This window comes from Lynx rufus, unplaced genomic scaffold (genome assembly GCF_022079265.1).
Source record: "Lynx rufus isolate CCGP_SWC_20201006 ecotype Redwood Valley unplaced genomic scaffold, mLynRuf1.p SCAF_1, whole genome shotgun sequence".
NCBI classification, from domain to species: domain Eukaryota; kingdom Metazoa; phylum Chordata; class Mammalia; order Carnivora; family Felidae; genus Lynx; species Lynx rufus.
In genome coordinates this window covers 180,441,236-180,465,110 of record NW_025814823.1, presented here as the reverse complement: position 1 = coordinate 180,465,110, position 23,875 = coordinate 180,441,236, and the positions used below count along the sequence as shown (strand labels likewise).

The 23,875-nt window shown below is 50.2% G+C and overlaps 1 protein-coding gene across 2 annotated transcripts in view; it reads right to left on the bottom strand.

Annotated features, from left to right (window-relative positions):
* Positions 1 to 552: 552 nt before the first annotated feature.
* Positions 553 to 23,875, bottom strand: part of SLIT3 (slit guidance ligand 3) — a 593,232-nt gene continuing 569,909 nt past the window's right edge. For both annotated transcript variants that reach the window (XM_047091292.1, XM_047091299.1), the window contains exons 29-36: positions 22,072 to 22,165; positions 16,635 to 16,772; positions 14,851 to 15,091; positions 12,809 to 12,939; positions 5,064 to 5,218; positions 3,631 to 3,916; positions 2,636 to 2,844; positions 553 to 884 (exon numbers count right to left, since the gene is read on the bottom strand). In XM_047091292.1, coding sequence (XP_046947248.1) covers positions 649 to 884; positions 2,636 to 2,844; positions 3,631 to 3,916; positions 5,064 to 5,218; positions 12,809 to 12,939; positions 14,851 to 15,091; positions 16,635 to 16,772; positions 22,072 to 22,165 — 1,490 coding nt within the window. In that variant the 3' untranslated portion in view covers positions 553 to 648. The remainder of the gene's footprint in view (positions 885 to 2,635; positions 2,845 to 3,630; positions 3,917 to 5,063; positions 5,219 to 12,808; positions 12,940 to 14,850; positions 15,092 to 16,634; positions 16,773 to 22,071; positions 22,166 to 23,875) is intronic.

Sequence of the window (23,875 nt, the reverse complement as noted above, 5' to 3'; positions counted from 1 at the left end):
ACCCCGCTGGTGGCCTGGGGCAGATGGGGGCGGCAACTGCGAGTCTGAGGTGGCCGGGGTGCAAAAGCTTGTCCTGGAAGGGTGGGCCTCGGCAACCAGGACTTAAAAGCTGGGTGCTTTTAGGGAAGAGAAAACAGTCATTAAAGATAAGAAGAAACAAAGAAAAATCTTTTCCTTCTCTTCCTCTTATCATTCCTTTTCCTGAGCTCAGTAAGCAGGTCTTGGTATCTCTGCTGACATGATACTGTTTCATCACATTAAAAACTTCCTTCTTCCTCGGACAGGCTATCACTTCTTTATTCTTATCCTTTTGTTTTAAAACATTTTTATTAGTCTTTTTTTTCTTAAAATTTTTAACAGCGGTTTATAAAAACACGACAAATACACAACACAAGACTTGGTAAAAATAACTCACTATATGGTACATATACTCAGACGGTGTGATATATTTATATAATAAAAGATGAAAATAGTCACTTTCCATAATAAAAATAAGTTCTATTTTTTGTTTATTTTACAATATACTTAATATTCTCTTCTTCTGCTTCCTCTCCAGCGCCCACTTCTTCACCTCGAGTCTCGAGGGGGTCCCACGTGGCTGTCGCAGCCCCACGAAGCTGGAGTCTGAGAGGTGGGGGGCAGAGGGCCTTAGGAACACGCGCGGCAGCCACACTCCAAGTGTCTCTCCACCTCTTCCACAAACGAGGAGCCGTCTGTGCACTGGAAGACGTATTTCCGCCGCTTGCTGCGGGTGGGCTGGCAGCACTGCAGCCCACAGCCCCCACGACACTCCATCACGGGCACTTTGGAGGCTGTGGCGCAAGACGCATAGCCTTTCTGGCGGCGGATCACCTCTCGGACTACCTCCCCCAGGCACAGGCTCTCTGCAGAGGGTAGAAAAGGTAAGGTCAGGGCATCGGCGGCATCGACGACAGGCCAGGGCCATTTCCTGGGTAGGCTGTTGGGAAACACTTGAGGTGTAAAGACCATTTGAACGTCTTCAGTCATCCCTCTGTCTCCCACCTGTTAACTGCCCAGTGATTCCACAACTATGAAGGCCTTTCCTGGGCCAGGCTCTCTACGGGATTTATGACTAAGCCCTGAGGATCTAATGGTGACAAAAACAAGCCCCATCCTTTCCTTCAAGGAACTCCAAGACCAAACTCGATGTGGCAAAGTAGTAGACGGGGGGCTAACTCCTGTGCCCCAGTTTTGATGTGCCACCTAGACTTAGAAACTGAGCTAAATGTCACCATTAAAAACCCCAGGAGCTTAAATATTGGGATTTCTGGCTTCACAGAAAACCAGGAAGTGTCTGGTTTGCCCCAGTCCCCACTGGTGCAGCATCTAGGTCTGTTCACTTCAGCGATGACAGAATTAGTATTGATAAACAGAGGTGGATGCTCTATAGGAACAGAACGTGGCAAATAGCCTGCTGCAGCCCAGGGGTGTGGCTCTGGAAAGTGCTGCTGGAGGTGAGATCTGCTTGGAGTTTCATCTTCTGACTGCACTGTCCCTACGACATTGGGAGGAGGGCTGCAGCAAGGCACTGAGGAAGACCGTACTGAGCTTAGAGTTTGGCTTTGGCCATCAGCCAGACCCTCACTATCCCTGAGCCTGTCTCCTTGTCTGGAAATGGTGATACATTTCCCTGTCCTTCCTATGCCTCACAGCTTATGAGCCTCAGAGGAGACTGTGAGTGAGAAAGGGCTTTATGCATTTTAATGAATTTTGTTAAGCTTGATATAATTCTTCTAAATTATGAGATTGTTACAAGATAATGAGTGTATGAGTGTAGGAATGTGGTTGGCGAGAGACCAGATGTGGCAACATGTTAAGTGGGCAATCTGGTGAAGGGAAGGTGGGAGCTCTTCATATTCTGGCAATTTTTCTCTAAATCATGTTTCAAAATATTTAATAAAAATTATAAAAACATCAGTTTTGGTTGAATAGTATTTCAACTAGATATAAATGTGAGTGCCCCTTAGAGACAAGGTGGTCTGCCTAGGAATCCAGTGGCAGGGAGGAAGACTTCAGTTTCCGGGCAGGAAAGTAACCCCCTGTGGGGAGGTGGATTTGAATTCTAATACAATCTAGTCTTAATTTTCCTGTTTGAGTTTACTTCAATATTAGCACACTACAGGGGTGCCTGGGTGGCTCAGTTTAACCATCCAACTTTGGCTCAGGTCATCATCTCACGATTTGTGGGTTTGAGCCCTACCTCAGGCTCTGTGCTGAAAGCTCAGGGCTGGGGGCCTGCTTCGGATTCTGTGTGTCCCTCTCTCTCTCTGCCCCTCCCCCACTTGCATTCTGTTTCTCTCTCCCTCTTAAACATTAAAAAAATTTTTTAAATGCACTACAGGGGCTGGGGGAGGGGAAGAGAGTAAGGACGGTTTGAACTGCTGTGTTGGGGGGCTAATTTGTTACAGAGCAATAGACAACTGCTGCAGCAATGTAGGGTATTGCCCCCATTTTCAAAATGAAAGAACAGAGGCTTTTCTAGAAAGTGGCTGACAAAGGTCATGCAGCCTCCAGGTGTCACAGCCAGAATTCAAACTTCAGTCTGGCTCTGGGGTCCAGTTCTGACCCCTGCACCCTTCTCAGGTTCCCCCTCCTGGGCACACAGTAGACCCACCTTGCTCGCAGTGCTCCCCACTAAAGCCAGGCTGGCACAGACAGTAGGGCTCCCCTCGATCTGAGATGTGGCACTGCCCCTGGTGACACTTGAAGGCCAAGCAGGCGTTGGTGGATTCGTTCTTGTGGTCACACGTGGGCCCCCCGTAGCCCTCTGCACACTTGCACACATACGAGGTCCCGGTTGCTACACATTTCCCATGGCTGCAACTGTTGGCAGAGGAGAGAATGAGAAGGGGCAGAGACGGTGCTGCTGGAGGCTTTCTCTGTCCAGCCCAGCCAGGGACCAGGCTCTGACCAGCAGGCCCAGAGCTGTGGAACCTTAGGTCTTCTCCATCCCATGGTCTGTCCTCTGCTAGCCCAGCGGCTGAGCAGCAGTCTTGTCTTACTCTGCCACAGCTGGAGGCTCACATCACCCAAACTCCACTGCCAATGCTGTTCTCTAGGCATTAGAACTCACATATCCAAGCGGCAGGTCACAGCTCAGAACATTTTAATTGCCCTATCTTAACTGATAGCAATGGAACTATTACCAACACCATCATCAACGGTGCCAGGCATGGGACTAAGTGCTGTATACCTGGGATCATTCTTATTTTCTACAATCACCTCTCTTCTGCTTCTATGTAGAAGACAGTCTTATCCACATCTCCTAGATGGAGAAGTTGAGGCTGAAATTCACCCTCATTCCACTTGCCAAGTCAAATGCTCATGGGGCTGCATCTGCCCAGAGTCATGTAGGTATGTGCTGTGGCTCTGGACAGGTTCTAAAGGGTCACTTGGCAGAGACCGGTGTTCTCAGCAAGGTCCTCACACACTGAGGTCTCTAAGTGGGACCTGCTGTTTGGCTGTGTAAGTTCCTGACCTCTTAAGCAGGACCTGTGGACAGTCTGACCACACTTGCTCCAGCTTTTATCGGTGCCGCTTCTTGGGTGGGGAAGGGGTGGCAGGAGGGACTGAATCCAGGCAGGGAGTCTAGGCTCTTGGGACACTGACCTGTGGCCCAGGCAGGGGTCGCGGGCCTCCTGGTCGCACAGCGGGCCGGTCCAGCCCGAGTGGCACTCGCACACCACGCTGTCCTTCTCCACGGAGCGACACAGGCCGTGCTTGCACACGGTGCAGGACTTGCAGCCTGGTGAGACCCCCAGGGACTGCGGTGGGAGGGCCTTGAAGTCTTGCAACTCGTTGTTGATGCGCACCTCGTGGATGCAGCCATGGAAGCCGCCCAGCGGCCGGTCCGTGCCCTGGCGCAGGGCTGAGAGGCCCGTAGAGGTGGGGATGCCTGGGGGAGGGGCGCCAGCACAGCCGCCTGAAGACCCTCCCCTGCCCACCAGCCCAGACTTCCCCTCAGAGCAAGGAGGAGGTCTCTACGTGCTCACAGTTAAGTGCTCACAGCTCTGGGCCTCTGCTGTTCAGATGGAGGGAATGGACCCAAAACCTGGGACCTTGTCCACAGAAGGACTTGTGTCCTTTTTCCTACACTGTGACTCTTAAAAATGTGAATTTGTTACCAACCTATTTTAAATATAGAAAATTTCTAAAATCTCTATTTTGGGCTCGTCTAGAAAAAAAGACAAGCTGGCTAGTCACAGGGCCACAACTAGCTGGATGGAGGAGGCCCACCCCTCTAGGCAGGGAAGGGATGGTGCCTCCCATTCCTCTACTGTTCCCACCAGGTCCTCCTGTCCCCTGCACAGCACCAGGCTGGAGAGCTAGAGTTTGGGAGAGAAGGGGTTTGGGCGAGCAGCCTTGATCTGTGGAAACTTGGGGGTCTTCACAGAGGGACAAACTGTGTCCCTTCTGGGACTGCCCTTGCCTGAAGACTTTCCCTGGACCCCTGGCACCTGGACTGGCTGTTAATACAGATTCCTGGGCTCCTCGAGGAGAGACTCCTTAGCAGGGATGTCTTGGGAATCTCTGTGCTGAACAAGCTGCTCTGGTGACTTTTTTTTTTTTTTTGCACATAACCCTTTGACATCTACAGGTCCTGGGCTGCACTTCAGGTCTAGGCTCTGCCAGACAGGTGGCTACTTCTTTTTGGCTTTTGTATGACTTTAATCTCAAACATGTTCTACATGCATCACCTGAGCCTCCCAGTGTCTGACATGGTGGCAGAGCAGAGGGAACATGACCCCTGCAGATCATGGGGCTTGGACTCTGTCTCTATTTCCTCCCTCCCCATTCCATCTTTGCCTCTTCCCACCATCATTCCTGAACCACTTGTGCTTCCCAGAAGGAGCCCTGTCTTCTCTCCTCTCCTCCTCCCCATGATCTGACTTACTTGTCACTTTCTCCAAGAAGCCTTCTGTCATTTGTTTTGGCAGTGGATGCTGAGAGCAGGGGAACCCCAGACAGTGGGCCTGGGTGTGGGTATCTGAGCACAGGTTGGGGGTGTAGGTGGTGAGGATGGGAGGGGAGAAAAGCCTTACCTCCCAGGTAGAGGGGGCTGTTGATGCCTACTGCTGGCTGCTTCTGGAGCTTTCCCAGGCTCTTCGGGGCTCCTTTATCCACCACCAAGTTCAGGGTCTGATTTAGCATCACCAGCTCCACACTGTGAAACTGTCCATCATTCACTGTCTCCACACTGGGCAAGAGAAAAGGGGTGAGAATCATGCTTTCTGTAGCCAGGCCCTGGGCTGTGAATGTGGCCAGCATTTGAACTTGGCCAACCATGAAGCACAAGTGGTTCATGGTTATTATTATTGGTTTGCATTCCTTTCCAGTGTTTTACAGAGGTAAACAAACTCTATCCTCTGACCACCTTTCAATTTTTGCTCTACTGCATGCCACTGGAACCATTATTTTCTTAAATTTTTCTTCAGTTGCTCCATTTCCCCCTTAAACACCAGTAAGGATATAATAAGGCCAACGTTCTTGGAAGGAATACTGTCCACGAAAAGACTATTTCAGTATGATGTATATATTTTTCCTAGTACATATGAAAAAAGTGATCTCTCAGTTAAAATGTCACCACTGTCTTTGTCCCACCTAAATTCGTCTCATGCACCATCAGAAGTATGCACGCCATATTTGGATTAACATTACCACACAACACTGCTTCACGTGTTTACAGAATTATAGAAACGAGGAAACAGAAATTCAGGGAGGTTAAATAATGTTCCTAAGTCCCCACAACTAATTGGCCATAGGCTAGGGATGTACACTGAGGTGCATCTAGCCTCAAAGCCCACATGCATGCCCATTTCCCATCGCCTCCCTCAGTACCAGCAGGCAGTCACCAAGGGCTTATGAGACACAAGAGCTAGGCACAGGGCTAAATGGTTCTCTGCTATTATTTGAACCTCACCATCATTCTATGAAGTGGTGTCAGATATCCCATTTCACAGCTAAGATGACTGAGGCCCAGAGAGGTTAAGGGGTTTGTCTGAGGTCATCCAGCTAGTATGTTCCAGAGACAGAATTCATAGGCAAAACATTTGACTCCATAAAGTTCTGCTCTTTCCACTACTTGATCCTCGGCTGGGCCTGGGAGAGAGAAGTGAGCGCAGGTGATAGGTATTGGGGGATATGGTACTCCTTCCCTGAAAATGGCTCTCTGAGGAGGACGCTGAACTCTGTCTTAACCATTCAAATGTGGGTGGTGAATATGGAGGCTCCCTCTCCCCTTGAGTTCTCCCTGGCAAATCCCCAGTAAGTTGGATCCAACAAGAGGATCCTATGCCAGAGGTGGCACCGATTACCTGGGAGGCAGGGACAGCTTCAACGACTGACCTGGAGTTAGAAATCTCAGCAAAGAGGTGAGAGAAATGCTTGGGAGAAGAGAGGATAAATTGGGGTGGGGTGGAGAAAGCATGGAGTTTGTCCTATTCCCTTTTTCAGTGGGTGTGGCCACTCAGCGAGTGTGGCCACTCAGAAACAGAACCCCTCTGGGTTTCTGGTCTTCTCATCTATAAAAGGGGGAGAACAACCTGACAGAATTACTGCAATGATCGAATCAGAGGAGGTACTTGAAAGTCCTTTCAAGACTTTGTAATTTACACTGTAAATTATTGAGAAAATGTGACCCATTATCACTAGTGTCAGAATATTAATGATGATAAGAACCGACCATTGCCTGCAAACCTCCTGACTCCTGCTCTTGTGCTGATCTCTGGGAGAAAGTGCTGGTAGAGGGGGGCACGCAGGAGCCCAAGACCTTCCCAAACCCATCATGAACTTTCTTACTCTCCCATCTACCTATCATCCAACCATCATCTATCCTTCCAACCACTTGTCTCTCATCCATCCACCTACTCACCCACCGAGACCAGTGGCAAACAGTACAGACATGTACCATCACGAGCCCACATTTCCTTAGCCTTTCCTTTAAATCAAACCACCAACATAGTAGTGTGAGGTCAGGTCAAGAAATAGGGCAGTGGGGGGTGGAGTGATAGCTAAGAGTCCATTGGAGGATCTCATTTGTGATGGGGAGCCAAGAAGCCATAGAAGATGGAGCTGTTCTATTTCAGTAGCTTCCAGCTACTCTAAGTAGTGAGCTGAGGATAAGGCAAAGACCTGTGTTCCTGCAGATGAGTTGATGATGGTGTCAGTGGGGGAATGAGGGCTGGTGTGCAGAGACCACAAACTCTGACCTTGAGCCCTAACACAGTTTTTTAAACATACATGCAAGAACATGCAGCTGTATCCCTAAACCATTTGGTAAATTGATGCTGTCCTGAAAGAGCTTTCCCTCCCCTGAAGTGTGTAACTAATGCTGGGTAGCCACCTGTTAGAGAGGAGTTGTAGAGAGGCTGCAGCTCTGGGTGGGTGGTCTTGGCATTCCCTTCCAATATTAAAATTCAGGGAATCTGAGGCAGCCGCTATCCCATTATAAACACCCACAGACACAGTGAGCAAACACATACCACTAACCCCTTTCTGGCCACTTGCTCCAAGTCTGTTCCTTTTTTCCTTCCTGCACTCCATGCGCTGGTCCAGGCCCTGGTGCTCCTCCATGGAGGGTCCCAGCCTGGAGACAGTGGTTTGGCAGGAGCCACAGGAGCAGAGAGGACTGTGAGACCACCCTTTCTGCCCCCAGTTAAGTGCTAGGCTCCTCAGTGCCCTAGCCACTTGGCTGTGTGGAGAGCCTCTCTTGATTCCCATAAGGCAGGCCCCTTCCTCCAGCTATACCCTTCAGCTAGTTCATGCTCAGGAGTTGGAGAGCTCTGGTATCACACTGGGTCCTCCATCTGAGGGACTCTTGGCAAGCCCACTTACATGCTATGGGATTGGTGATGATGTTGACCTCACTGAATTCTGATTGACAACACAGGGCCCCTGACACCTGGCAACCACTCAAAGGTGGAATGATGATTTCTTCCACCCTGATCCTGGGCTTGGAGGAGCTGGGTGTGGCAGGAGAGACGAAGTTGGGGAGCAGGTTACTGGACCTGGAGGAACTCTTCTACTGATTCTCAACCTTCCAGCTGCCCAGGGCGTTGGGTTTCTGTCTGCTTCCACTGGCTCATAACCATCTCTGAGGAAGGCACTCATGAGAGCCACATTTTACAGAGAGGGAACCTAAGTAACTTGACCAAGGCCACATTGCTAGAAGTGGTGGAACTGAGGTTCAAAGTCAGTATGGATTCCAAATCTAAACCTCCCATAACCCACGCCAGTAGGTGCTCATGGGTTGACAGGTTGCCTTCCTGGCACATCTTTATTAGGGTCTCCTGGAAATGATGCTAAAGCCAATGGTTTTCACACTGTAGGTCCCTGGAGGGGACTGCAGGCTGTGATTTCTCACCGCCATCTAACAAATCAGGATGGCTCCATTTCTACCTACTTCCCCGCCTCCCCCCACCTTTTAAATCTTGGCCTTTGAAGTATATAATGAGAAAAATGAGTCTGCTGCTATAAGAAAAAAGATTGGGGTAAAAAAACAAAACAAAACAAAAAACTCCAACCCAAACCACCTGCTGTTAACTCTAGAAGAAATGATCCCACTGTGGTTCCAAGCCTCCTAATTCGTCTCCTGGAGAGAGATTTGGGGATTACAGGGAAGACTCAGTGGGGCTCTGAGAGTCTTTCCCAGTATGCACTGGGCCACATGAACCAGCATCCAGTGGGAGGTAGAGAGCACTGGAGGTGTCAGAGCTAGCTGGGTGGCTTCTGTGTGGGACCGGCATGAGGACATGTGGAGTTCTATTCTGCTTTTAATATCAACAGTGGGAGTGTGTTGGGTGCTACAGGACTATGCACTGTGCTACTCTGTGCTAAGCACTTGACCTGCATTCTCTCATTTAACCCTAACAAGCCCCTAAACGAGACATACAATTTTTTTGCCATTTTAGAGATAAGAGGCCTAAGACTTGGAGACTTAAGGTGTCCAGCTCAAAGACTTAAAGTGGAAGTGGTGGAGGCAGACTGAAACCCAAGCTCCTAAACCAGGGACCGTACTTCCCTGGGGAGTGAACGGTTGGTGGGCCATTCCTCCAGGTGCTGTTGGGCCTGCTCACCTGGGTGCTGAGTTGTGGCCACTAGGTGGCAATAGAGCCTCGCAGGATCAAATAGTCCCTGGGATTTCAGTTAAGCCAAAGTCAGACTTCAAAGTCAGAGACTTCAAAGACTGCAGGGCAGCAACTCCCCAACTCTTGGACCACCATGGCCCCAACTCTCTCTTGCTCTGGCCTTCATGCCCCAGCACAGTGGGAACATGGGTTCTGGTGGGAGCCTGACCTGGGTTTGAATCTCAGCTCCGCCATTTACTGGTTTGTGTGCCTTAGGACCAAAAACTTCACCTGAGCATCATGTTTCTCATCCCTAGAACAGGAGTGATGACGCTTACCCTAGGGCTTGTGGTGAGGAGCAAGTGAGACAAAGACCCTGGCAATGGATGGGACTATGGTAAATAAGACTCAGGGAGCATGTGTGATGGTCCAAAGAGAGCTCTCTTGTGGTGTTTGGCCAACCTTTGAACACTGAGCTATTTCACATGGAAACCCTGAGTTTCTAGTGCTCCTTGATGATCTGCATTCCCACGGGGCAGCATCTGCTGGGGCAGAGGTCAGCTGTCCCTTTGGACAAGGCCTGTGCTCCCCAGGCTTCCACACTCCTCACACTCCCACAGAGACCTCAGTCCGCTTTCCCCAGGTTGGTTCCCTTACTTGGTCCCTTGGCCTCGCTGGTAGGAAATAGTGCCTGAAGTTCCTCTGACAAGTCTCAGAACTACAGAACAGTGCAGCCTGTTCCCATTCTGGGGCAGGCAGGCAGGGGCAAAGACAGGCTTTTCTGTGTATTTGCCCTGGAGCCTGGGGTCAGACCTTGAAGCACCAGCACTCCCCTGTGGCTATAGTTAGGCAGATGAATCAAACCAGGCTCCCACATAGAGGAGGCTCAGAATCCTGCTGCTCCAGACCTGTGGTTCCCTGCTGGGGGCACTGGTGGTTCATTCTCACTCTGGGGCTGTCCATGGGGCCTCAGTGGGCAGAATTTTGCAAGCTGCCAACTCCCCTGATAATTACCTTTGGTTTGGCACCCTGGCCCTGAGGCTAAGGAGGCCTTCCTAGGTGGCCAGGGGTCACCACAGTGATCCTGTGCCCTCTATTAACCCCAGTCCCACACAGTGTGGCTTCTGTGCATACTGATGGGCCTCCCCCAGCCCAGTGCCTTCTGGAAAGGCAACCTGTGGAAATGCTTGTCAGCCACAGCTGAAGCCTCAGCTCAACATTACCACTTCCTCCAGGGAGCCTTCCCTAGTCCTCCAAAAGAAATGTCTGCTCCCATAGCATGCACCCGTATCTTCTGCAAGACCTATTTTATTCTGCCCATGTGACTATTGCTTGTTTACACACCTGCCTTCTTCCCTGGACTGTGTTTTGCTTAACTCTGGGTCCCCCACACTTAGTCCAGGACCTGGTCCATGCAAGGTGCCTGGGAGAGGTTTGCTGAGTGAAAGAGTGCACAACTGGGGCAAAGCCAGTGCTGCCACACAGAAGACTGGAAGCAAACCCATTTTAAATAATGGGATTTCTGGAGACTTGGGCCCTTCAGGATTGTGAGCTGAAGGGCACTAAGAGTCTGTCACTAGGCTTTGCCTGTGGGCATGGGCATACTTCACTGGGTTCCTCCTGTGGATAAAAGGAAGAGCCTGGGGTCTCCCCAGGGCCCCCTATTAACCCTCAGCCAACTGATCCCCTGACAAGGGGAGAGAGTAGTTCTATAGGGGAAAGTAGTTCTCTGGGTTCCTATTTCACAACCTGGTTCAGACAGCAGAAAAGCATTCCAACATTCTTACCAACAACATCACCCTTTTACCAAACCACCCCCCCAGCAGCTAACATCAGTGTGAGGGAAGAGCTAGGCTCTGCTGGGATGGGCTCTGGACAGAGCCCAGCCCCCTCCCCAAGCCTGGCTGCCACCTTCTGTCCTTGACATGCTCATGTAAAGGCTCAATTTGCCAAGCACTTTCTCATCTGCCAACCCTCAATATCCAAACGCCCCCCCCCACCCATCCTGCCCTCCTCTTGCAGAAGTATGTCCTATTATCCACAGTACGCAGGGAAGGAGACTGAGGCAAGAGGTCGAATACCTTGTTCAAACCTGGATGTGTCTGATACCACAGGCTGTGTGACAGGCTGCCCCAGGCCCTGCACCCAGGCTCTCTGTCCACTTGGCCCATGACCAGTGGCTCCAGAAACACAGATGTTGGGAGGCCCTGACTCCAGGGAACTCGTGAAGCCACTGGTGACAGCTCCTTCTCCTGGCATCTATTGTACCCAACTGTCCTAGCCTGGTCAGTGATCCCTCCACCCACCCCTGCTGTGAACCTCTGCTCTGGTCGAACCCCCTGTGTTTTCCCCTAGGCTTGCTGGTGATGTCCCCTCAGCCTGTTTGCCCACCTGTTCTCCTGCTCATATAAATTCTCCCTCTCATCAAGACCCAGCATAAATGGTTCCTTCTCCAGGAAGGCTTCCTGTGTGAGCTGGAAAGAATCAGGCTTGTGCAAAGAATCACCTGGAAGCTCCCTGAGACAGATGGCTGGGCCCTACCCCAGTGCTTCTGTCAGTAGGTGTGGGGTGGGGTCTGAAAATGTGCCCATCTCACAAGTTCCTGGGTGCGTTGCTGCTGCTGCCCTGGCACCACACTTTGAGAACCACTGGTTTAAACCAATGGTTCTCGACTGGGTTTGTAGGTGCTGTTTTGGGGGTTTTCATGAGAGGAAGTGTGAAGGAAGAAGCTTGGCTCTCTCCAGCCCCTGCAGGACAGTTTTGCGTCTGTGTATTTAATATTCTTGAGTTCAATAGAAAAGTTTTGATTGAATAAATGATTTAGTCTGAAAACTGCTGCTATTCCCCAATCCTAACCAATGTGCTCCTGCTTGCAGAGGGGAAAGGCTAGCCTCGGGATGCGGGCCCTTCTCATGCACGGTGCTCTCCCCCCAAGGAATGGCTCTCCTGCCTCGGGCAGTTTTATGTGATTTTTAGGTGTAACACAAACATTTCTCATCTCAATGGTTATTTTTATAATTATTACAAAATATTTATGACTAAAATGATTTTTTGTGTTTAGTACTTATTCCGCTGAGAAGTAGAAACAAATCTAACGTTGAGCTAGCATATCTGTGATTTCACAGACGATATTCCTTGAGATGAAGCTCAGGGTAGAGAGTGAGCACATTTAAAGCCTATGTAAGGTAACCTGCTAAGTAACAGTATAGCTGACATACCATATTTTTACAAGCTTTTTGTAAAAATCAGGGCGATTGTTGGAAAGACTGAAGTTTAGGAAAAACCACCCTTCAGAACAGTTTGAAAGTCACTTAAGGAATAGTCCTGCTCCCTCGGTGCTCTGGAATTTCTTCCCCTTGAGTTGCATGCTAATCTCCCCCTGTTTTCTTTCTTAAACTAATAAAAGATGAGGATGACATTTTGAAAAGGGCACCTCATTAAGCAGCCTCATCCCCATTGGCACACACAGCTCTGCACAGTAGCCAGCTGGCCATTTATCTTATGGTAATGAGGTGTCATCTCCCTGTGGGGTCAGCCTTCATCTCCTGCCTCTTCCTCCAGCACCGCCCCTCTCCCTCCCACCAGCCGCTCTGAGTGTGTGTGCGTGGAGGGCAGCAGGAAGAAGAGGCATCAGAGTGGCCCTGGCATCTTCTCTCAGGGCAGGAAGCAGGAGGGAAGATGCAGGACCCATGTGCATTGGCTGGAGGGGCTGTGGTCCTTACCTGTACACTGTGGTTGGTGGGGAGCTCAGACTGTCATAGACGAGCCTCACGTGGCCCTGGTACAGTTCCAGCGCGAGGGGGTCATTGTCTCCCTTGTACAGAAGGATGCCGTTGTCCTTGTCAGTGGCCACCTGGAGAGGCATGTGGGTTAGGGCTCCCCTGAGGACTAGCCTCCCCAACCCCCCCTCACAGAGACCTCTTCCGGGAGGCATCTTCTGAATGGACCCCAGATCTGAGTTCATGTCCCTATTTTTTCCTTTGTCTGGTCTGGAAATTGCTAGGAGGGCATATACTTCTACTCCAGCAAATGCTGATGGTGCAATTCAATTCAATAACTATTTAATGAGCACCCACTGTGAGCCACTTTGTTTATGTATACACTTATAAGATAAATATAACACACACACTATTTTAGTGTGCGTGTATGTGTGTGTATGTGTGTGTGTCAGGAACCCCAAGCTCTACTCTGGACTCTCTCACTGGCATACAATGTAATCCCACCCAAATCCTTGCCCCTCTCAAGGCCTCCGTCTCTCTGTATAATCTCAATCATAAACAAAATGCTAACAATTACCATTTCATTCGGTGTTTACTATGAACTAGGCGCTGTGTTAAGAGTCATCTGGGGAATTTTTAAAAAAAATCATTGTCTAGGCTTCACCCCAAACCAACTACATATGACTCTCAAGGTGGGGGAGGGGGCAGGCAAAGACAATTTTAGGCATTCTCCAGGTGATTCTAATGTGTTGCCAAGGCTGAGAGACACTGGTTTCAGAAGTTGCTGCCCAGAGGGCACACCCCGCTGCAGGGCTGGGGTTCTCTGACTAGCCTGTCCACTCCCATCGTCCAGCACAAGTGCAGCTTAAAGGAATGGATGTGGAGCAGGTGGTCTGATGGACCCTCTGGATGTCTGGGGCACAGGTGCTGCTCTGGTTAGCTGGGACCCAACATTCAGGTCCCTGGGTGGGTGGGATGCAGGGAGGAAGGCAGGAGGGCAATGAGGAGGACCCAGGAGGGGCTGACACACCCAGAGCTTCCTTCGTGTGTGTGTGTGTGTGTGTGTGTGTGTGTGTGTGTGTGTGTGTGTTCAGGGTCAACCCTCATCTCAGACGCCTGCCCACTGGACTGGAGGCTCCACAAGGTGAGGCAGTTTGAGCTTTCTGTGCATTTCTGCAGCCCCAGTACCTGCAATGGTGCCTGGCATGCAGAGGCATGCAACAGATCTGTGTTGAACAAGTACTTTCACCATAAGCTTAAAGCTAGAGTGTCCATGAGCAGAAGGAGAGCAGGGCCGTAGTCAGTGCCATGTGGCAGGGGCCACTCACTGGGCTGCATCCTCCAGCTGTGTCTCTGGGGTCTTCCTCCCCAGAAAGCCTAGGGGCCAGGGCCTGCTCTTTCTCAGCCATACACCATCCTTGCTCCACCCTTCCCAGTTGCATTTGGGTCACCCAGAAATGCATTTTGGAATAACTTTGCTCAGGTCCACAGGTAAGGAACCTGAAAGAAGTTAGCTGGAAATGAATTTGGTTCCTACTAAGTGGTTTTTCATTCCCTGAAAAAGGCCCTGCTTGTTTGTGCCTCTGGGCCTTTGTACATGCTGATGTCTCAGGCTAGATGGCATCCCCTCTTCATCCTGCTCTGCCAGCCCCTCATTCTTCTATCCTTCTCCAGGCAAACTCCTACTCATCCTTGAGATCTCAGTTTAGTTGCCACTGCCTCTGGGGAGCCTATCCCATTCTTTTCAGCGGGCGAGGGAGCTCCGTCCCACCTATGTGCTCCCACAACACCCAGAGTTGCCACTGGCCCCTCTGCTTGTCAACTTCCCCTGGGCAAGGGGCTCTGTCTTGTCCATCACTGAATCCCCATTGTTAGCACAGTGTCTGACATATAATATTTGAGTGAATATTTTCTAGATAAATGAATGGAAAAGGCTGCACGTGGGGACTGCTATTAGCAGTGAAAGCCAGTCAAGAGTTGTCTGTAGAACAACAGCTGTTCTCAGAACAACTGGAGCTTGGGGGGCACATAGGGGTGGGGCGCACCTGCAGGGAGATGTTGGCCTGGGGCCGGACCTTGGCGGAGGCTAGTTCCACGTAGGAGTCTTTGCCCACAAAGTTGACAGTGATGAGTTTCTCGCACCTCGGGCCGGCGAAGCCTGGGGGGCAGCGACAGGTCGGCTCCTGCTGTACCACGATGCACTGGGCCCCATTCTGGCACTCATACTGGTCACAGGGACTGGTCTGAAGCAGGACCATGGGTGGGGGTTGCTCACAGAGGAGCCCGCTGTGGGGAGGGGAGAGGAGGGATGGAGGAGGGATGAGGAAAGAACAGTGTGGGGAGACAATCATAGTTATTTGGGCCAAAGAGCCACCAGCAGAGAGAGGGAAGAAAGATGGTAACTGGGACTTGTTCCAGTCCTACCACCAACTGGGGAAAAGCTTTTCCTTCCCTAAGCCCCAGTTTCCCCATTTTTAAAATAATAGGGCTGCATGAGAGTGCTGGCCCCCAAGTTTCAGTGTCATCAGAAACATCTGGATGAATTTGTTAAAAGCCCAGATTCTCATCCATCCATAGATGAGTGGATACACAAAATGTGGCACATGCATACGATGGGATATTATTCAGCCTTAAAAAGGGAGGACATTCTGACACCTGTTACGACATGGATGAACCCTGAGGACATCATGCCAAGTGAAATAAAGCAGTCACAAAAACACAAATACTGTGTGGCTCCACTTTTATGAGGCACTTACAGCGGTCAAATTTATAGGGTCAGAAAGTAGAATGGTGGCTGCCAGGGGCCATAGGGAGGGGGAATGGGGAGTTAGTGTTTAATGGAGACAGAGTTTCAGTTTTGCAAGATTAAAAAAGTTCTGGAGATGGATGGTGGTATTGGCTGCACAATAATGGAAGTGCACTTAATGCCTCTGAACCGTACATGGAAAAATGGTTAAGATGGTAAATCTTATGTATATCTTACCACAATTTAAAAACATTTAAAAAAAAAGTGCAGATTTCTAGCCCCTTCTTTCCGCCCCCATTCTAATTTAGTAGCTCTGGGGTGGGCCTCAGGAATTTATATGTTCCCAAGCCTCAACATGGTCTCAATCAGGCTTTGGAAAAACTGGCCTTTTCAGAGTGGTTCCTTCTCAGAGTCTATGACCAAGGCTCATTTGCGTAGTTGGATTTATGTCATGCAGCAAGTACTGATGTACATGGAATTGTCCCCAGGCCGCCCCCTCCCCCGCCACTTCAGGTCTGGTCCTTGCCTCCCCTCCAGTGCCCCCTACACCCTTCCCTTCCAGGCAGTGTAGGTGTGAGGGCTGGAACCCAGTTTCTCCTTGTATATACCCCATGGACCTCTCCTGACCCCCTGGCCAGTGCTTCCCATCCCCTCCTTCTCTTCTGGCTTCAGTGATTCCAGTGACTAACCCCAAGCTCTCCTATTTGCCTCCATTTTTTACCATTAGGACACAAGGTTTTTGTTCTCCAGCCTAAAAATAAGATTCCTGCCAGTGTGGCCATGTGGCTACCCCTACCCTGTAAGCTGAGCTCCAAGATGGTAGCATCTTCCATTAGAAGGAATCATGCCCAAGCTTGACATTATGTGAGCTGGACCCTAAGTCCAACTCCCACATGGGTGCCCTGGATGGCTCTTCTGTCTATAACACGGGGTTGACAACATCTGGTCTTTGACAAGGAAGGACTGACCTTCCAAGGAGACTCAGGAGGCCCAGGGCTAGGGCTACCTGGGCATGGGTGAGCCTGCCTTAGCTCACCAGTCCCCAGCCTGCAGGCCCCTTCCCGAGGGGCCCCTCCACCATACCTGAAGCCCTGGGGGCAGATGCATGTGTAGCTGTTGACTGCATCCACGCACTGGGCCCCATGGCGGCACCTGTGGTTCACGCAGTCATCATTGTCCACCTCGCAGAGCTTCCCGCTGTAGCCAGGGGGACATTCACACCTGGAACACAGCAGAGCAAGGCTGTCCATGTGCCAGGCTGGCTTCTAGGTGGCCCTGTGTCGTCTCTGTCTACCCATGTTCCTAAGTCCCTCTCAACTCTTGAGGACTCCCCAAAGCCTGGCCCACAGTTGGTTTCACTGGCCATCCATGGGCTCTGGGTCCCTGCAAGTTGACGTTTGCTTGCTTCATGTGGTGACTCCTGTTTTCAGGAGTGGGTGGTGGGGCTGCTGATGTGCTGCTCCTCAGGGAAGAGGATGGGAGCTGCAGCACCCTCTCTCTGCCCCCACCGGCCCTGCTGGCCCAGGTGCACACCCAAGAGGTGCACCTCATGTGGGGCCTCCCTGAGCATGCGCCCGGAACACGCATCCCTAGGCTCCTCCGCCTGGGTGACACTGTGCCAAAGTTCCAGCAAGAAACAGACCTGAAGGCACCGTGTTACCTACGGGCACAGGTGGACACAAACACTTCCTGGCTCTTTTGCCTCCTGCAGGCTGGAGCCTGCGCACCTCTCTGGGCCCACCCACTGAATTCTACTGGCCAGAATAGAAATAATAACTACAGCAGAGGCAGAGGAGGAAGGTGGGACAGGTGGCCAAGATGGAGAGGGAAGCAAGACCTCTGAATACACATGGGACAGAGGAGACTGACAGGGGAAGCATCGGGACAAAGGGATGGTCCTCCCTTCCCCCTCTCCTTGCTCCTCCCCTGCCTTGCTCCTCTCCCTGCAGTTGTGGATAGAGTGGAATCATAAGTGGATCCTGGCATTGCTGGGGTTGGTTGGCAGAGCATAGTTTGTGCTGTGGATTCATGGCTAGGTAGACACTTGGGGGGTGGGGTATCCCTGGAGAAGGACAAGTTCTAGAATCAGAGGACTTACTGAGCCTGCATTCAGAACTGATACCTGCTAAGATCTGACCTGTTCACCTTTACTTATTTTTTTTAATGTTTACTTTTTTTTTTGAAAGAGAGAGAGAAAGAGAGACAGTACAAGCGGGGGAGGGGCAGAGAGAGAGGGAGACACAGAATCCGAAGCAGGCTCCAGGCTCTGAGCTGTCAGCACAGAGCCTGACATGGGGCTTGAACTCATGAACCGCGAGATTGTGACCTGAGTTGAGGTCAGACGTTTAACCGACTGAGCCACCCAGGCGCCCCTCACCTTTACTTATTTGAAGGGTAAATTTGAAATACGTGACCTACTGCTGCACCAGAAGGTGTGAACTTTCATGTCAGAGCCCACACTCCACCCTAGTCTTTTAAAGAAACAGATTGGGGGCACCTGGGTGGCTCAGTCGGTTAAGCGTCCAACTTCGGCTTAGGTCATGATCTCGCAGTTTGTGAGTTGGAGCCCCGCATCGGGCTCCATGCTGATAGCTCAGAGCCTGGAGCCTGCCTCAGATTCTGTGTCTCCTTCTCCCTCTCTCGCTGCTCCCCTGCTCACGCTCTCTCTCTGATTTTCAACAATAAATAAACATTAAAAAAAATTAAAGAAACAGATTGGGCAAGGCTTTGTCAGGGCATGTGGTCAATACACTCTGCTAGTGGTAAGCCTGGCCCCTGTAGGCATTTGTCTTTGTGTCTCCTGAATTCTAAGTACCTGCAGAGCAACTCAAGCCTTATGAGCCTCTCCAAGGCAACAACTGCTGCTCAATGCTTTCAGGGTAAAATCTAGCCTGTTAGGCATGGAGTCAAGGTGGCTGAGGAGGTCTTCATGAGGAATCAGGGAAGACCTGGTTCCTTGCAGACACATATGTGCAGAAGGAGCAATGGAGGTGTGGAGACTGTCAATGCTATAGCCCTCTTCACACCCTTGCTTTTCAAACAAAGCCCCTGGGCATTCTGTGAACGTACAGCTTCTGATCTGGGAGTTTGGGTGGGGTCTGGGAATTAGCACTCCCAACAAGCTGCCCTGTGATGCTGCTGGTTCCTGCACCTCCCTCCCAAAGCAAGGATCTACCCTACATTTCTTCATCTGCTAAAGAGAAGTGTCTGCTGGTACAACCTGCCTTCCCTGGTGTTCTCAAATGTTCTCCCCTTACCTTTCCTTGAAAGTGTAAGGGTTATACGATTTTGTTATGTATATGACCTATGGATTCTGGACAAGGGGGTGTAACCAAGTGATGTGCTTGGTTCCAGGACTTTGGGAGTCTCCAGAGTCAGGTCAGGATTGGCTTGCAGCCCCAGCTGTTTCTGTGTGTGCGTGCACAGGGAGCTTGCTTCACCTCACTGTGGCTCAGCCCCTACCCAGAAAACAGACCGCTGTTTCTACAGCCTAAGATTGTGGAGCGTTACAGGAGATAGGCCAGTGTGCCTGACACAGAGTAAGTCTTTAGTGCATATTGATCATCGTGATCTGTGTTTTTGTCATTGTCACTTTCAGTGTTCATGGGAGTATTCTTCATTATTGTCAGGGTTTTGGTATATTATGATTTCAGTGTTTATATCACGGATAGTTATACAGTTTTATCTGTTATGTTGCGTTGCAGCCTCATTAAAACATACATAAGGAAATCTTCAAGGATAAACATCTTCAAACTTGGGCAAAGGTTGCACCAACTGACTGTCTCTTGTTACTGTCCCTGCAGCCTGCCTTGGGATGTAGGTGATGAGAGGGGAGGGGAGACGAGGGGGATAAAATTAGGAAATGTTTCATTGGGAGAAGGGATTTTTTTACCTAAATGTATTTTAATAAAACAAAATTCACATTATTGAGCTGGCCTGTAGACCTCTTCAGGATTCTAGGAGACACTGTGCATAAATACATTATCTCAAGAATATGAAAGCAAGACTGGTTTCCTTCTACATTCTATATTCTTTCTATTCTGTATCCTATTCTGTATTCCCCTAGAACTCAAGTAGAGTGAGGTTTCTAGGGAGAAGTACCAGAGGATCATGATAACTGGCCCTGCTTATGTCTCTGGTCCCAAGCTCCTCGCACCCCGACCCCAGACCTATACCCTGGACCACTTCTGACCAGTTTTCATGCTCACTGTGCTCTGTCAGGCCAGCATCCGCTGAGCTTGAACAATGCCACTGATCTCCTTTCCAGCTACGGATACTCTACCACTTCTTCACAGCTCAGATGCCTGGTCACTATTGTTGCCCCTCGTAGGCATGCCCAAAGCATGCTGCTGGTCAGTGCAGCCTGCTGTGCTTTGGGTTCAAGTTTGTGTTCCATGCATCTCTTCTCCCCACCTGCGCCTCTTCCTTCAGTTAAAGAGCAGCCCTGAGTTGAAGTCAAATCTGGGAGTGGGAAAATGGGGTTGAGAGGCATCCCTCACCCTTACTTATACTCTAGTAGCGCAACTGCCTAAGAGCCCACCTAACCCCTCTCAGAGGGGACCAGGGCAGATAAGGGAGATTTGAATGACGGTTCATGCATGGAAACACTGAAGTTTCCTTTGTTCTCAGCAAAACCAGAGCCCCTAACATGCCTCTTGCATTTTCCCTGGTGATGAACTCCAGACTTGAGATGTCAAAATAGGGAAGGAAAACACCAGCCAAGACATGCTCATGTCCCCCTCTCACCTGCACCTACTCTAGATTCTTCTCCCACTGGTGGGGCCCTCCCTCCCTTTCTCAGCTCATTCAAATCTCACCCATCCTTTGATGTTAATGTCACAGCTCACCTCCTAAAGTATGTGGAGGGCTTCTCTTTGCTTCAGCAGGTTCTTCCCTCCCTTCCTCAACACTCCAGCAGCACTCAGAGCCAGAGTTGAGGGCTCCAGAAATTTCTAAACATTTGTTTTGTGTCAAATCCCACCCCCCCCACCACCCCCAAGTCCATGTCAAGGGCCTTGAAAGGGAGGGAATCAAAAACCTCTTATAGTACCCACTACACTCACCACAATGAGAATTTGAGGACTGAAGGATTGGCTCACCAGGGGACAACAACTAGGACCCATCATTCTTAGATTCTAGGATCCTAAGAGTTCTCAAGTTCAAGTCTTAGAGATTTATGAATCTAAGAGTCCTAAGATTCTGTGACTTTATGATGTCATTAGTCTCAGGCTTTCTAAAATCCTTGTTTTCCATAAAGTGCTAAGTTTTGCAGTATAGCATCATAGTCTCAAAAACCCCGGAATCTGGGTACTCTCTGCCTTATGACTGAAGCTAGACAGACTCAAACTGATGACAGATCCTGGAGACATTTTAGACCCAGACCATGAGCTTCATCCCTCAGAGGCTGAAGAGGCTACTAGACAAAATGCTGGTCAGGATTCTCATTAAAGACTTCTCAGCATAGGCATCGAGCTTCAGACCCACATCCCTCATCTTTAGGGTGACTCTGTAGAGTCACTTCAAGTATCTTTGCTGAAGGCTCATCTGGGGTTTCCCCAGATGCTCTGGTCTTTGTCTGCTCCCCCAAACTCTCTGGTGCTAGAAGCTTCCACCCACCCTTCAGTGTTGGACTGAGCCTGTTGGAGATGAGGGGAAGCAACTGTGTGTGCAAAGCAGCTTTGGGAGAGTGTTTAGGGGAGACTATTTTGGCTCCCTGGGATGTCCCTACTGTAATCCCAGGACTCAAGGGTCTCAGGGTTTTCTCTAGAAGAGGCAATGGCACATGCTTTCCTGAAGGAGAATGGAGGGAAGAAGTAGGGACAGAGCCCAGGAGTGATTTCCCAGGGGTGTTGTTTGAGTCTCAGGCTCTGGAACTGGTGCCTTCTCCTGAGGCAAATTCTTTTTCCACCCTTAGAATTGTTCCTGGAATCCCTTAGCTGCTATAGGCTCTGCTGCTTACCACGGAGACAGCTCCACAAATGGCTGTGGCTGCTGAACTGAGTCAGTGCTCACTCTCCCTGACCCCCTAACATACACAGATGCATAAACTGGCAAACTTGCTGGAGCCACAGAGGGCACAACACTGGGAAGGATGCACACAAGGAAGGTGACCAACTAACCTTTGGACTCAGCTTCATCAGTGGGATTGTTCTACCATATTAGCTCTGGAAAGGAAAGCTATGCTGGTGTGCGGGGGTAGGGGCAGAAGTGGGGAGAGTAGGAAGGAGAGGTATAAAGGAAAGAGGGATATGTTTATTTCTATATATCTATCAACACACAGAGAGAGATAGAGACTTACAAAGAGAAATAATCACAAAGAGACAGAGGCACGTGCATAGAGACAGTGAGACAGAGAATTAGACTATGACTAGTCAGAGACACAGAGAAGCACATGGTAATGTACAAGTAATAGGCAGAGAGAGAGATCGGGAGAGGGAAGGAGAAGGAGAATGGAAAGGGACCAATTTGAGGCAGAGTCCTCAGGAGCCTGTGCTGCTGGGGACACAAAGCCAAGCCTCACCTGAATCCTTTGTCCAGGGAGATGCACTTGGCCTCATGCTGACAGAGGTTCATCCCGGGCACGCAGTGGTCAATCACCTCGTCGCACAGCTCACCTGGTGGGGGTGGGTAGAAAGCTCAGGCACCTGGGAGGACCTGGGGGATACCCTGACTAGAAGGTCAGGTCCAACCAGCCCCCTGTTGGGAGGTCATGGATCTCAGGCACCCTGCATTTGCTCTCTCGATGTATCCTTTCTGCTGTACCTCTTTTTCAGTCTCCCTAGTGGTAACAATGGGAAGGTTCTGGGATTTTCCCTGGGCACTGTCATAGCACCATCATTGGGCTGTTTCACCTGACCATTAAGGGGCTGCTGCAGCGGAAACTGTAGGACATCAGCCCCTGGCTTTGGGCTATGTTTAGTTGTTTTTTTCATTCCCCATCAATTTACTAAGCACCTCTTGTGTGGTAGACACTGTGATGGGTACTAGGGACACAACAGTGACCAGGTCTTGTCTTCCCCCTAGCCTAGTGGGGGAGATCTATAAATCAGTAGGTGACTGTAACATAGAGATGTGTGACCACAGGGATAAACTCTGTGGAAGCCCAGAGGCTTCCTGGAGGAGTGGACATGGCTTAGCAGCACAGTGCACCTTCTGTAGATAAGTAAGCACCCTGGATTTTCTCAAAGAAGAAAATATGAAAGGAATTTAATGTTTAGGTCTCTGAATACACTCCCTTTGAAATTCATTGTGCCAAGAAATGAAGAACGGGTCATAAATACCCAGGGAGGTCCTTGCATGTCCAAGCTCCCCAAAGCTCACACCATTGGAGATGTGTTTTGGGAATGTGGAGGGAAGTGAGACAGGATGGCAGGGGTGAGGGCAGTGGCAGATGCACCCCTGAGCCTTGGGTTCCCTTAAATTCCACCTGGCCAGGTGGACAGTGATATAAGAGAGGAAAGCTTCACCCACGGAATTTCTCTCAGAGGTCGGGGTGGGAATAGGGGCAGAGAAGGCTGCAGGGACAGGGCAGAGGAAGGTCCTGAGGGTGGCTGGGGAGGAGATGAATGACATCCACAGCCCCAGAGTCTGTTCTCTGCTGTGGTGGGGACAAGCCCACCCCGACCCTGTCCTCGTTTTGCCAGCCTCTCAAGACCACAGAGGGCACTGTGTTCTTTATAAGCCTTTTCCTCTTCCTCACTTCCTGGAGACACCCAGAGAGGCACACAGGTGTTTGTGTGGGACTGGCAACATTTTCTGGGACAGAGAAAACCATGACAACCCATTCTCGGGCAGAGGTGCACTTCAGTCACCTGCAGACACAGGCTAGGCTATTCCACTGGGGCAGGAAACCACCTCAACAAGTGTGTCCTCAGTCCTCCTTCCACTGCCCATTGCCCCAAAGCCTATTCTGAGTCCCTTTGCCTTCTTTTTTTTAACTGATGGGATTTTTACTGTCTCTCTTCTGGCAGTGAGCAGATTCTTCCAGACCAATGATTTGGCCCTACATGACCCCTCCTCTCATCTTAGGTAGACCAGATGCCCCTTATGGCTGGAGGGTATACTTTAGACTTCTTGGTATCCCTGTTAGTTAATTCAGTGCTCTGTATACAGTAGGAGCATAATAAGTGTTGCCTCTTGCTACTTTAACTCTTGGCTACAACTCCTCTCTGCAAAGATGGAAGATGTAAGGGGTAAGGGAAGTAGACCTTCAGCAGATTTCCCTGCACTTTCCCCAGGTGTAAAGCCTTCTCTGGGACCCCAAGAGGCGAGGAGTAAGCAGAGCAGGTGGTTTTCTCAGTTGGTCTTGGCACGCTCCACCACAG